General features: G+C 52.4%; 1 protein-coding gene across 1 annotated transcript; it reads left to right on the top strand.

The window, feature by feature from the left end:
• The first annotated feature begins 8,776 nt into the window (after positions 1-8,776).
• HOXB1 (homeobox B1) lies at positions 8,777-10,462 on the top strand. The gene is made up of 2 exons (XM_054801642.1): positions 8,777-9,423; positions 10,137-10,462. Exons 1-2 carry the CDS (start codon positions 8,817-8,819, stop codon positions 10,460-10,462), a joined length of 933 nt encoding a protein of 310 aa, XP_054657617.1. The 5' UTR covers positions 8,777-8,816.
• The last annotated feature ends 4,349 nt before the right edge of the window (positions 10,463-14,811 follow it).

A 14,811-nucleotide genomic window follows, 5' to 3' on the forward strand; every position in this document is an offset into this window, starting at 1 on the left:
GGGAGTCAGAGATATTTGCTGTCTTCAGTTCTGTTTGCATTTTCCTTGAGCTTGGGTTTTTTTTTTTTTTTTACTAAATCAAAGCAGGAGATTTGTTTCCATTTTTAACATCTGCCGTTATAGTTTTGTAATCCCTCCTGTAAGGAAATCGCTGGATAAAGGGATGGAAAGCAACACAAAGGCAGCGATCCGAGAGGCGCTGGGGCCGCGCCGGGGGCCGCGGCCGCTCCACGGAGCCCACGCACATTCCACGGCCCGTGTTGGGGGCGGCGGGGCCGCGCAGTTCCCCGCGACGATCCCCCCTTCTCCCCCAGCCCGGCCTGGCAAGGCGAACGCTGCTTCTTGCCTTCAGCCCACTCCTCCTTCTCTCATCTCTTGCAGCAGAAAATACAGACATGCCATATCGCAGTTATTGGTGTTTTATTCGTCCCGGACTGCAAAAAAGGCGGCGGAAAGGGAGGATTTTGAGTAAGTGCAAAAAAATCCACCCTGGGAGGGTGGTGCGTGCCGGCATTTTAGTCAACAAATAAATGCTATTTATTGAGGAGTAAGAGATTAGCCTGAAAGAGGCCTTTCTTTTTCCTCTTCTCTTTTTTTAGCAGTACAAACCAGCCCCCCCCCCCCCATCTGTGATCTCCTTCCACGGCAATTTGTGCTGCTCTGTCCCGGCTCGCGGATCCCTTTACGAAAGCTTTCTCGCAACATGTAATTTTAAATACAAAACTCATATATCAGGGAGGGTGAAGCAAGGGGGGGTGTGGGGAGGCTTATGAATGAAAAGGGGTCAGCGCAGAAATCAATCGCGGTGACACCCAAAATAAATCATATTACGTCTTTGCTAAGTCATTGGTGCTTCCTCAGACACGGCAGAAATTTGGTAGGCGTTCAAGGGGGTTTGTGCGAAAGTAACGCGGAAAGGAGAAGCCGGGGGGGCCGCGTGGGGCAGGGGGCGAGCGGCTGGGAAAGGGGGGGAAGGACCCGCGGAGGCGGCCTTAAAATGGCGCAGGGAGGCGCGGAGAGGAGCGGAGCAGCCATGCCAAGCGGCGTTGCCACCAGCCCCTTTCTTTAGGGTTAGGGGGGAAGGCGAAGCCCGGGCCCCCCGCCCAGCTCCTCCGGCCCGCAGGCTGCCGCGGGGACCCAGCCGCTCCCGGCGGGGCTCCGGGCCTGCGGGGGCTCTCCCCGGGGGCTGCCGGCTCCCCCCGCAGAGAGCTGGGCCGTTGTCTGGTTTGCTCGGTGCCTGGAGTTGGCCTGGGCGGTGTCTCCCCCCGTCCCCGGAGTCCCCGGGGAAAGCGTGGAGTCCAGGAAACTTCCGCGTGGTCGCCCGGTATTTTATTTCGGATTAAGAGCATCAGAGCCAGGCTTGCTTTCTGCTTCGGGTTGTAAAAAGAAATAAAATGAAATAAAGAAAGACCTCGACAGATGTTTTCGAAATTGCTGTTCGCAGATCTGGATTATCTCTTCCCGCTGTAACAAAGGGGGGTTGATTTTACGGCTACCTTCTTATTCTTAATAATATTACCAGCCTCTTTCCATACCAAACGAGCAGACGTTTCAAACCTGCTAGCATCTCACTCCGGGAATGAGTAGGTTTATATTGAAAATCGAAGTAGATTGCAATTAAACTATGCAAGTGAACATTACTTAACACCTTCCCATAAAGAAAAGGAAGCCTCTAGTGCATAGTTTGCACTGCCTGCAGACGAGTTGCCTTCGCGTCCTAGCCTGGGAGTCATCCCCCCCCCCCCCCCATCGTGCTGCCCTCTCTCTCCGATTCCTCTCCGCTCTAAAAGTCCCAGAGCCATGCGGGGGGGAAAGAAAGCCCAGGCACAGCCCAAGTACCACAGAAGGCTATTCATTATCTTTAAGTTTATTTAATATCTCCAGCTTCTGGAACATACTCAGCGGCAGCGTTGGCACTGCCAGACGTTGTCTATCAAAGCGCCATTTGTTCCAGTGCTTTACATATTTCCCCTCTCGCCTCCTCCCCCTCGCAATCCTGAATACAGGCTTGTTGGGGGACGGCAGGAGCAGGGAATCAGATGGTCGGGGCTGGCCCACGCCAAGAGCCCCGAGCGCCGCCGGGCAGCCCCGGGCCGGGCCGGCAGCACCTGGCTCGCAGCGGCGGGGGCGGCTCAGCCCGACCGGTCCTCGGAGCTGCTCTGAGCCGTTCTGGTTCGGATCATGACTCTGTACATCCCCTTTGCCTCTCCAGAGAAGGGAGCTTCTTTTCCAACTTAAAAATACGTGTACATAGATGTATCTCTGCGCAAATCGATCTTGCAGCGGATTTCCACAAACACACACGCCCTTTCCGTGGGGAAGGGAGGAGGGGAAGGGAGAGGCGGAGAGGAGGGGACAAGAGGGACATCGTCCTCTGCAGGGTCCCCCCCTTGCACGGGGCTGCGAGGGGGTGGCCTCCCCCCGCCAGACAGAGGAGGCAGCACTGGGGTGGGACGAGGGCGGGGAAGGGGCTTCCACGAACCCCCCAACGTAAACCCTGACACCTTATCAATACAAATCTCTAACAAGGGTCCTTCTGTAGATCATAATGACTTCTCAAAGTTGCTGCAGGTCTAGAAAGCATGCCAGTCACAGCCACAGATCAATTCTACACCCACGGAAAGTGACTTAATAAATGGAACCTCGCCAGTTATTATCCTTGCTAACAGCAGGCCCCTTCTTATTTGTCCTAATTAGCAAGACTGAAATGTCGGAGGAAAGAAGGGGAATATTCAATAAAATCTAAATTATTGAATGACTGTAAGATTTCGCCATTAGTTCAGCCATTCTTTACCTTCTTCAAAATGTCAAACAAATGGGGAATGCATATTTGCAACCCTGCCCTTCTGTTCTGTGCAACTGGAGGGCATATATTAAGCATATTAAGCGTATTCAGCTCTTGATCGTTGTCAAAACACTGCAATTGCCTCACGATTATTAACCTAGAAATATGCAAATGAGATATCCTCGCACGTGTTGTAGGGATGCTAAAGTAATATTTATCTTGTGCTGATCTAGTCTGGGGATGCGTTTGCTAAAGAGCTACTCGACGCCCTGAAGATGTTGAACCAACCCATTAGAGCCATGGGAAAGCTCCAGGCGGAAAACCTTCTGTGAAGGAAACGCGGGCGAGACGGCGAGGCAGGAGCTGAGCCTTTGATGTGTGAGGTGGGAAGAGTTAACTTCTCCTGGGGAATCACCCCGACCTCCCTCCTGAGCTGCTGGTGCCAGACTCCGGCTTTCCGGGAATATCCCTGCAGTGACCGTTTTCTCAGCTGGGTTGTAGCGTCCTTTTCCAGCACTTAACCGCATCCCAGTCCTCAACGGCTGGAGCTTGAGGGACGCTCCTAATGCTCCATCACCGTCAGAGGAAGGAGCTGGGAGACGGGACCTTCTGCTTGCCATCCCAGCACCTCCCGCATCCATCCCAGCTTTGCCGGTTGTGGTTGGTGGTTGTTTGTTTGTTTGTTTGTTTGTTTGTTTTGTGGTTCCCCCCCCCGCCCTCTCTATATTCATTGAAGGGGAAAATACAGAGTGCCGGGTCCGGAGAAACTAACTTAAGGATCGCTGCAGTTCGGCCGGGTGAATCCAGGTTTCAAGCCCAGCGGGATACTGTTTAACTAACGCTGGTTGCTATTAATAATACTGACCTACGAATACCAGCAACACTGACGAAGGTGTTAATAAATCCATGCACTTATTAAAGGGCGGATTTAGGTGGAGCTAGCCGACGCCAGGCCTATCAGGTACTGGATCTGAATGAGGTTCAGTCCCGGCCCTGCACCCCCCTGGAGCTGCCCGAGGCCGGCCCTGAGCCCAGACCCAGCCGAGCCCGGGCAAGGGTCCCTCGGTGTCGCCGAGCTGCCCTGGGGGAAGCCAAGGACGGCCTGGAGCGGGGCTCGGCCGGGATGAGGAGCCCATAGTGTCTGGCCGCTACGAGAAAGAGCACCACTGCACACAGGAGCAGCAGATACAGACCTGTCCTCTCCCACTCTCACCGAGAAGAAAGGCTTAAATGAACCTCATTAGCGAGACGACCCGGTTACAGACACAACTCTGCCCCGGGGACCACAGAGAAATAGCCCATGCGATTCACAAGGAAACAGGACAGGTTCCCCAGAGCCATCGGAGGAGGAATTTGATCTTTTGGAGCAGGAGGAGGCGGGATTTGAGTAGTCTGTGCCACCCTGAAAAAGAAAAAATATCGAAAGAGGCATATCTCACCCAAATCCTCTACTCAAAGTGTTGGTCAGGAGACCAAGAACACAAACCATGTCCCTCTCCTGACTAAGAAGGCTCCCACCTCCTCCGGGGGATGCTGACCACCTGTGGAGCGTCCCCGTCCAGGGAGACACACGACATGGTGTGGAGCCGGTCACGGTGCCAGTCCCTGCCCTGACCCGGCCTCCGCGGGGAGGGCACGGACCGGCCGGTCCCCGCCGCTGCGCCCGCCCTGCTCCCGAGAGCGGCAGAGAATTATTATATCTTAATTGTCTCGTATTTATTTTGCAACTCGGAGATAGCCTGGTGCTTGCAACTCATTAAATGGATTCCTTCTGCATTTCTTCGAGTTCCCAAACTCTGAAGCATTTTTCCATATACTATTTTATTTTCCCTCTTCAGTTTTTAGCCCCAAATATAGTTTAGCAGGCTATGATCTAACCAAGACACATGCCGAGGCCATAAATTTGTCTGACAATTTCTAGGGACAAGTCCTTTTTGGTGATAACGAAGTCCGCAGCCAAACACGCACCCCAAGCGTCAGCAGTACTTCTTATAAATCACCCCGCCAGGAGCCAGAAGTGACGTTTCTTACGCACGACACAAACTTTCTCCGCAGAGAGTTATATTTAACTCCAAAACGAAGCATCTGAAGACTCTGAGCACTCTGGAGCCTTTGGAAATGTCTCATTCCTTCTGTGTCGCCTGCACAGAAAGCTCCCCGGTCTGTCTTGGGTAAAGATTTCTTACAAGAGGTGTTCCCACAAACCGCCTTCGGAAGGGCCCTATCCTACAGGACAGGAGAGCTGTTTGAAAGCAAACAAACCATCTCCTAGGGGAGGGTGAAATGTCCCTTCCAGGCTGCTGCAGCCCCCAGATTCGTTGAGCCGCTTTATGCCGCTAAAACGGAAAGACTGGTCTCAAGAAGAGGTTTCTTTTAATAAGATGTCTTCATCGGGTTGGAACAAAAGGAGTGGTTTTCCCTAGGGGACCAAAACCGATGAGCCGCCCAGGTTTTGTCACACCGCGTCTCTCTGCCTGGGGGTGGATGGAGGGGTCCAGAGCACGGGATGGCTTCGGTGGGCATGAGAGGTTCCCCGCCACCAAGAGCTCCGCGCAAAAAACCATGTTATGCTGCTGCTGACCTCCTCATTTCTTATCTGCTCATCACATACAGCCTGAGGTTTAGGGGCGGTGGGTCCTGAAGTGCTTTAGGCCCGCATCAGCTCTCGGGGAGTGGGAAAGCAGCTCTCTGCGGAGTGCTGCACACTCAGTGCCGTGCAAGGAATCTGGACCAGCAAGCAAGGAAGTGATTTCCTCTGCCTCCCATGGACCAGCCGACCCCACTCCTGGACAGCACAGTTTCTTCTTCCAGGAATCAAAGAGCTAAAAATTCCCCGCTCCCCCTCTATCGTTATTAATCTCCAGATATTTTGTTTTAATCCTGTTGAGTGAAAGGCAGCAGCATCCCCAAAACGGTGTCGTCTGTGGTTTAGGGGGTAGGAATAACCACTGCCTCCCTCAATACATGTGAAAATTAAGTAATAAGTATAATGAAAGGCTAAGTAACTATTTTGGGTGTGGGCGTGTAGGACAGAGCTCTGATAATTTGAGAATCTCCACCTACACCTTTTCTTTGACTTCCTTCTCTCTCTCAACTCCCCATAAAGGAGGCTTTAAAAAAATAAATGTGTAAGTGCTTAGGCTCACCCGGGGATCGGTTGTTAACAATAAACTGATATTTCTTTCTCCTGCAGGTTACGAAGGTCTGTACCGAAACTGGGTCTCACACCTTCTCCATAAGGGGAATTAAAACCGGTAATAATCACAGCAGTAATTTGATATCGGATCCAGGGCAAGGGGCTAAGAAAGAAATTTGGAAAAGCGATTCCTAAGCGATTCCCAGTGTGTTTGCAGGCACGTTGACGGTGCGGCTTTCGAAAATACCGCGCAGTCGCCACAAGCCATACATTTTGGGGAAGATCATGTCACTTTGGGGAAGGAAGCCGGAGCCGGAGGGCAGCGTGGGCTGAAGCACAGCTACCCCGCTCGTCCTGCCCCGGGTCGTCAGTCTGGCAGCCCCGGGGGTGCCCCCTGGGCAGGGGGTGGGAACCCAGCACCTTCTGTCCCGCCTCACCCCGAAATCTGCCCGGGCTCCCACAGCAGGTAAGAAGTGAGGGGCCTGAGCAGGCTGCGGAGAGGAGCAGATGGCGAGCGGCCCCGCAGTGCAGGGAGGAGCGGGAAGGCAATGGCTTCTTTCTGGGAGGAAACCGGTTCCAACACCTCATCTTTCGCGATCTGACAGTTACCTCAACAGAGGGACAAAAAAAGGCTTTGCCAAAGTGACTTCAGCTCCTCACATCCCCTCTATCTTCACTTTCCCACCCCCCCTCTCTCTCACCATCTTGGCTTTACCCAAAAGCCGGGGTCGGAGTGGCTCCCAGGACCTCATTTCATCCCCTGTTCGGGGATCTTTGCTGCGTTTCATGGCTAAAATTTTGATCTCGTCCTATCCGGTTTTTTTTCATCAACCGAAGAAACTGTGCTTTCACCCCAGATCTGCCTCAGGTCTAAACGTTGGTTTAACCTTCCCTGGGAGGAGATGTATAGCAAAACTTTCTCCTCCATAACTCCGCAGCAGTGAGTTCTCTCGGAGCTAATTCTGAAACTCCAGCAGACAGCTGCATTTTAATGACATAAAGTATCTCCTTAATGTAACAGTGGAGTGAGATCATGGTGGAAAATTATCAGACAATACGAAACAATTGATTCAAGGATGAAATAAACATCTATCCTTTTCTTTTTTCATTTTACACCCATAAATCATCTATTGTAAGCATCGTTTAAATATAATACATTCAATTTAAACGCGAGTGCAACATAATATAAAAAGCACTCCTGGAATCAAATTAGAAACCGATTTCTTTTGCAAGGGGAATGACATGAGAGTTGCTCTGAATCTTTATAATAACTTTCAGTTGTTTTATGCAAAAAAGGAGGTAGTGAGTTTCAGAGAACATTTGTAACCTAAAAGATTTTCTTCTTGAATATCTCAACATCAGCAAAGTAGGAAGAATAAATGAATAAATAGGCACGCAGCTCTGGAAATAGTTTTCTCATTCTTTTTATTGAAGAACGAGAGTTGTAATTGGCTAAAACTCACGTTTTCTCTCAGAGGGATTTAAAGGAAGGAAGAAGGTTGATGCCATGCCTGCCTGTGTTGCAGTTTCTTAACAAATGTTACCCCAACGTGTTGCATCAGCCAAACCTACCAACTAAAGGACGTGTTTATGCCTTTCAAAGTGAACTTTTGGCCTGAGGGGGAAAAAAAAAGAGCCTTCCTGGTTCTTCTTAGAGGCTGAATAACCAGTAAATATCCTGACAAGTAACAAATGACTGTGGGCGTCATATTGTTGGGTGCTCTTGTCTCCCTTCTGCTAACAAGTAAATAAATGTTGCCTACCTATGTTTCCATTCTCTGAGCAGTGGAGTGGCCGGCCTGAAGTCAGTGTCTTTCCACCTACTCATCAGCTGGACTCTGCTGGGGGAAAGGTCCAGTCTGACAACAGATTCGGGGAAAGATCAAACCAGGTTTGCCGTGGAAAAGCAAAGCTTACAGTTCCAGCATTGGTTAAAGCCCTTAAAACGTCTCCTGTTTTCAGTAACAAATGTGTAGATAGGTGCATGGGTGAGTGGATGGATAGAAAGATACGTAGATAGACACATGGATAATCTTTAGTTCAATTCCTCCAACTGCTAAACTGGGCATGGTACTTCTCCAACAAAAGACATTTTGTCTTCCTAACTTTATTTCATTGCCTCATTAGAATATTGATTTAATTACATTGCTTTTACCCACCCTTGCCCTAGACACAAAGCCGGTGTGGCAAAATTAAAACATATGGAGCATATTTTTCTTAGGAGCTTTTGTTAGACTCCTCATCCCAGAAAATGCCAAACATGTTCAAGCCACTTTCTAGGGAAAAGTTTCGAAATGAAGAAAAGAGCATCCTTTTGTGCTTGGGGGGGGGGAAAGAGTGGCCAGACCTCCCTTCCTCTTTTCCCTCTGCCTTTCTTTTTCTCACATGGAGCTACATGGAGGGTGAAACCTTTTTAAGTTGGGGCAAGGGGAAGTTCTGCTGAAATTGGCTAATCGCATAACTTGGGGGCCTTTTTAGCACTTAAAACAGTCGTGGATAATTCTAATTCTTCCCCAAGCCCTTCTTCCCCTCCACCTCCCCGCACCCCACCTCCATCCTCTCTTTTAAAGTCTTTGAGGAAAGATTTTGACGTATTCGTGTTGTTATCAGATTGATGGGCAGGGTTTGATTGAAACCCCTTTGTCATGCAAATGTCAGGGCCTTGATGGATGAGCTCAGAGATGTGACAAACTTCAGGAGCCCCTCGCTCATTGGGCTGGGGGCGGACCACGTGGCCGCCTCCCCCTGCCCCCACCCCGGCCCCGCCGAAGGCTGCGGGGTTCGAGGGCCAGCGATGCATGGAAGGAAGTTTTACAGCTTTGACATACTATCTAAAGGTTGTAGGGCAGGCGGAATCCCCCCCAAAACAGGCTGACCCTCCTCCATCAGTGGCAGATGGACAATACTAGGATGAACTCCTTCTTAGAGTATGCAATTTGTAACCGTGGGACGGGCGCCTACCATCATTTAGAGCAAAGCTCCCCTTCCTTCCCCTCTTGCTCAGGTAGCCCCGCCAGTGACACTTTTAACGGAGACGGGCGCTTTGGCGTGGGAGGGAGCGCGGCCGCGGCCGCCCATCTCCCCCAGCAGAGCCCCGGCTACCACCCTCCCTCCTCCGGGCGCCCCATCCCCTTCGCGGGCGCTGCCCCAGCCGCCGGGTACCCAGCCCAAACCTGCAGCCCCGGCTACGGGCACCACCAGCTCTACCTCGGCCAGCAGGACGCGGATGGTGTGTACTTCCAAACGGCCGGCTACTCCGCCAACGCGGGATCCAACCTCAGCTCCTTAGCAGAGAGCTACTGCGGGGCGGTGGCGGCCGCTGGGCAGTACCAGCAACAACACCTTTACGGGCAGGAGCAGCCCAGCTACTTGCCCGGCGTTTACAGCAATCTCTCGCCTTCTTTAAACGAGGACAAAGACCCTGCGTGTCCCTCCGAGCCGAGCCCCAGCGCCACGCAGACCTTCGACTGGATGAAAGTGAAGAGGAACCCGCCCAAGACAGGTGAGTTTGGGGAGCGCAGAGCTGGGGGAGGACGGTTCCCATCCGGGGGAGGCGGGGGCAGCCCCCCAGCCCTGCAAGGAAAGGTTGCCTTCCCTGGGCTTTGTACCCAAGGTAACTGGGCTCATCTTCCAGGGGAACACGGATTTGTTTTGCTTTGGGTGGTTTGTGGGTTGTTTTTTTTTTTTTTTAAACATCAGCTCAACGCTGAGGGAAAGCCAGCTAGAGATTTTCCAGACACGTCTGGGTCCCTGAGTTCAGCTTCCCGCAGGCCCAATGCGATTTAAGCCCAACTCGGAATAGGAAACGCTCCGGGCTTCCTGCTTCTTCAACAGTCGTGGTTTCCCTCTCCCCTATTGTTCAACTTCCTTCTCCACAATCTTCCCTAAATCATAATCTTCCCCCCTCCTCCTCCCATCATCAGCCTCGCCCTCAAGTTTCATGGCAGTTCGCAGGGAACTGGGGGGAATGGTTGCAGGGGAAGGGGGGCAGTTCTGCTGAGCCCGGGGTGGTCTGTCCCTCCGGGATGTATCGCTGGGCTGGGAAGCCAAGGGTAGCTGAGCATCTGGGGGGGAGCACGAAGCTCCGGGCGGTGGAGGGACCAAATGCGCAGGAGAGGAGGGGAGCGGGGGAGAGCCGGCACTCACAGCACCCCCCGTCCCAGCGAGGGAATTGCTCTGGCTGCTCCTGCCCTGTTGGTGTTTGCTCCTTAACAGCTAAAGTGTCGGAGTACGGACTGCTGGGCCAGCCCAACACCATCCGCACCAACTTCACCACCAAGCAGCTGACGGAGCTGGAGAAGGAGTTTCACTTTAACAAGTACCTCACCCGGGCCCGCAGGGTGGAGATCGCCGCTACCCTAGAGCTCAACGAAACCCAGGTCAAGATCTGGTTCCAGAACAGGCGGATGAAGCAGAAGAAGAGGGAAAAGGAAGGTCTCGCCCCGGCTGCTGCCTCCAGGTCTGCGAAGGAAGCGAGTGAAGCCTCGGATCAGTCCAACTGCACCTCACCTGAGGCCTCCCCCAGCTCGGTGTCTTCCTGAAACGCGTCCCCGCAGGGGCACAGAGATCAGCCCGGGGCTGCCCTCGCGGGGCAGCTGCTCCCTACAGACTCCAACAGACACACACGCACGAACACGCACCTCCCACGCACAACCCCGTCCGCACACACGCGCGGAAGCAAGGTCACGCTTGTCTCCGGGCAGTCCCTTTGGCTCCGGCCGTCTCCACACGTGCGATACCAGTTCTCCGGCTTGCATTTCTGTGTCTTAATTTATAGACCCTCTGTAAAACACTGGACTCCAAAGGAGCAGCCGTGTCCTCGTATAGCCTTAGCAATGGGCGTTTGTCTCAGGGACGTTTCTCCCTCTCCCTTCTCCCTCCCCTATAGGAACTGCACTTTCAACCACAGAAACTTTAAAACGAATTTAGTTTTGTCCCGTTTTAAAAATGTGCACAACGACTTTTACCTGCAAGAATCCTACGTTTGATGTATTTTTCCTCCCCGCGAGATTGTAAAAAAGTTTTGGGTATTTTTTTGTTTCCCTTTTATTTACTGTATGTATATCTTGGAATGAGATCTGATGCGCGGAAGATGCTAGAGGCCTCTGCGAAGACCCAAACACCAAGCAAAAAAAAAAAAAAAAGCGCAACTCCTCTGCTACCATTTTGCACTATTACTGCTTTACAGGGTTTTCTACGCGCTCTGCGACTGTGACTGCTACTGATCCTGGGGGAGGGAGGGTTGTGCTATCAAAGAAAACGAGATGAGGCGAAGGCTGACCTCGGGGTACTTTGGGCAACGGTCACTGTCGTAGGAGGTGTGAAGGTGGACGGGAACAAGGCTGCGGGGGGGCCGCGGGGCTTGGCTCCCCCAGGCACTGATGCACTGGCTGCTATTTATTGTACGTTTCGATACCCTGAAGTCTTGGAGCGAAGTAGCACGGTTCCTTGTGCCCCACCCTCTTAGGCTTATCGGAGTCCGATAAAAACATTATTTAACCATGGCTAAATTGTTTCCCTTCCCCACGAGAAACTTTAGGGTAGGACGAACTGAAAAACACGGCAACTTTATTGTTAAAGATTGTTTTAAAGGGAAAAACGTCATCGAGAGAAACTAGCGGTTTCTTAATCGGAATCTCCTATTTCCCCTCCACTCCCTTCCCCGTGCTCTGTATCTCGAAATTAAACTACCTCAGTCTAATAAAGTTTACTTTTTCCACACGCAAGTCCTCTCGACTCTAAGCGAAATGGAAATCTCTCCCGTCCAGGGAAATGCGCGACACGGGGCGGGGGGAGCCCGGGCTCGGAGGGAGGAGGAGGAAGGAAAAGGTCTCCGGCTGCTCCCAAAGCTCCCAAACAAAACGCCCGATCCTGCTTCCTGCGGGTACCCTACGACCCGCCCTCTTGGCATCGGTAGCGGCAGGATCGGGCCCGGCGCTCGCCTCCGCTTCGGGGGCGTTCAAAGCAAGTCGCTCAGGCGGGACCAGATAGAGACGCGGCACTCCCCACGTGGGGTTATTTTACAGTGCAACGAGGCCTGGTGAGAACAGAAAATCATCATCATCCATGTAAGCATCCCGGCACGGAAGCAGATCTGCATTACAGAAGCAGCAACATTAACTGGAATGGACCTGGGGTCCGGGGCGGGGGCAAAGCGCGTTTCTCATTTATACGGCTCAGTTCTGTGAGGCCGATCCAACTCAAAACCAAAACGAAGAGTCACCTTAGTTCTCTCCTTTCAGTTTCCCAAGGCAATTCCTGAAAGGGTGTTTTCCGCAGTATAAATAACACACGAGACCAGTTCGCGGGGAGATGGAGCCCGCGGCACGGCGCGGGTACCGGCGCGGCGGGGCAGAGCCGTCCGGGGGCCGGGAGGGGAGGGAGGAGGCAGCGAGTGCGGGTATAGCTCTGACCTTTTTACCTCGAAACGCCTCTGGGATTTCTAAACAAGTAAACAGAGGGGCTGCCAGGAGAAACTATTGTTCTGGCTTCGTCAAATTTGCAAACCTTTTCGGTGGGGGCGTGAGTGGGGCGAAGAATGAGCAAAGTACCTGCTGCAACTGCAGCCGAGCCCGGGCACACTGCCCCGCAGCGCCGCTCGGCCCCGGCCCGGCCCGGCTCATCTGGAGGACCCTAGGTGACAGAGCATCGCTCTTCCCCGGCGATACAATCTTACTCCATCTAATACACCTCTCTTGCTCGAAAGAAAAGATTGTTGAGTGTCCAATTAGCTCAGAGATAAGGAAAAAAAAAAAAAGAAGAGGGGGGAAAAGGTGAAATGAGGATTTTGTTACACTAGCAGTTTGCAAAACACCGGGAGAGGGGGAAAAAAAAAAGCCACAGGCAGCCAGATTGACTTTATAACCTGTTGGTTGTGAGTCAGCTTGGTTTAACCTATTCGTTGAACCACTGCGATCGAAGGTGTTGTTGAACCTGTGTGATTTAAGCTGTTTCATCGAAACAGGGCGTTGTGCTTCAGAAAGCTCGTGCGTTTCCACTGAGACGATTTTGGGCCCCGGCTGTGTCTCTGGGCCCTGCTCTGCTCCCAGGCAGGCTGGGCAGGGGTCGGAGCCCCGCTCGCTCCCAGGTGAGGCGGGCAGCGCCGGGCCGGCCGGCCCCGCAAGAGCTGGGGAGAGCGGAAAGGCCGGGACAAAAAGGAGGGGACTGATGTGTCAGTGTGTCGGGCACAACAAAGGCTCCCAGCTCCCATTTGAAACTCAAAGGGAGTCTCCGGAAGAGTCCGCAGAGACGATGCCGATGTGCCCTTACATATGTAACCCCCTCCGGGCTCCCCCTCGCCCCATTGCCTTTGCCCCCCTCGCTGCCAAGCCGTGTTTCTCTAACAACAGTCACCGCACACAGCTAATCTCTTTTTCTCCCCTGCTCTCCCTCCAAGTTTCTCACGCTCCCTTTTGTCTCAAGAGCCCGAAACCCACTGCTGCGAAGCAGGAGCCGGCTGGAAAGGCCACGCCAGGACACCCGCAGCTGGGGGTCCCTCGGCTGGTAACAGATGCTCCTGTGAAGCGGTGAGGGACACCCGTGTCCGCCCCACACCCAGAGAAGCAGATAAAGAGCAGGCACCGGTACTTCAGTACCCACACAAGTACCTATGTATCCATACGGGACATGAATGCGTGCTCCTGACCGCAGTGCATCAGCGTACACTACACAGAAAGAGGCACACACGAGTCTCTGCAGACCTGCACGCAGAAGTCCCTATTGATACTCAGCCCTATTGCCACAGTCAAACTTTACCACAAATAGGAGGTCTACACACACTCCTTTGTTTTATATAAATGATACATAATGACATGGCTATTTATAATCTGGCATATTCCCGTATCTCCATGTGTGTCTGTCCGTGGGTCCCTGCTATTGCATTTTTCATGAGCAGGAAAATTAGCCAAGTCCCCCTGTACACTCACACACAAAGCCACGTCTTAATGGAGATTTATTCTTTTAATATCCCAAAGGAAGGGGAAATTCCCAGTTAAAGAAATGTAACCGTGTAAATTATTAATGGCAGTCGCTGTGTTGGAGCTGTTGTCCCTCTGTGGGAGGAGGGGACAGGGAAGGGACGCAAGAGTCCCTCTCCTCTGCCCCTGCGCCCAGAGCAGAGACCTGAGGAGCACACCCGGAGCTCTGGCCTGGTGTGGCAGCTCCTCCAGGGCCATCTGTTCCTTACCCCTTGGTGTGAAATGTTTCTCCTCTCCCTAAAGCATTTGTTCTCACAATGTGAGGCCCTTTTGATCTCAGAAGAGGACATTCTATTAAATAATAATAATAATACCCTGAAGACTTCCTTACTTTCAACTCCACTTTGCTGGCTGCTATTACCTCTGCTCCCAGAGCCTCTTTGTACTGAGGGTGTGAAGCGTTCCTGGGGGTCTCTGGGGACAAAACCTCCTCTCAGTGACTGTACTGTGGCCGGGTTGAGCTATTGCTGGCCCCTAAAAGCCTTTGATGCCTTGAAGTGGAGAAGAGGGGAGGAAGCCTTCTGGGTTTCTCCAAACCCATTTCACACAATAAAACTAGCTAGGGGCCACCTCTTCCCCAGCTCTTGGCAAAACCAGAGCAGGAGAGGGACAGACATTTTCATCACACAGCGAGTGAGTCAGAACTGAAACAGAGTTTGATCCATCTTTTGTGAGTGGCCTCAAGGCAGCAAGGTGCCCGTGCACCTGCTTAGGCACTAACATTGCCAAGGGAGTCGATACACCCTAAATCAGATAAACCAGGAGGGATTTTCATGCCTGCTAAGTTTTCTCAACTTTTTAACACAAACACATTTTCAGGTGTCACTAACATCCCTGGAGAACCAGGCAAAAGACCTGCAGCTGTGGGAAGTGCTGGGTGAGTGCAGGGGCCCTCACACTCCCACTGGGCAGTG

Source organism: Grus americana, chromosome 22 (genome assembly GCF_028858705.1).
Source record: "Grus americana isolate bGruAme1 chromosome 22, bGruAme1.mat, whole genome shotgun sequence".
Taxonomy (NCBI): domain Eukaryota; kingdom Metazoa; phylum Chordata; class Aves; order Gruiformes; family Gruidae; genus Grus; species Grus americana.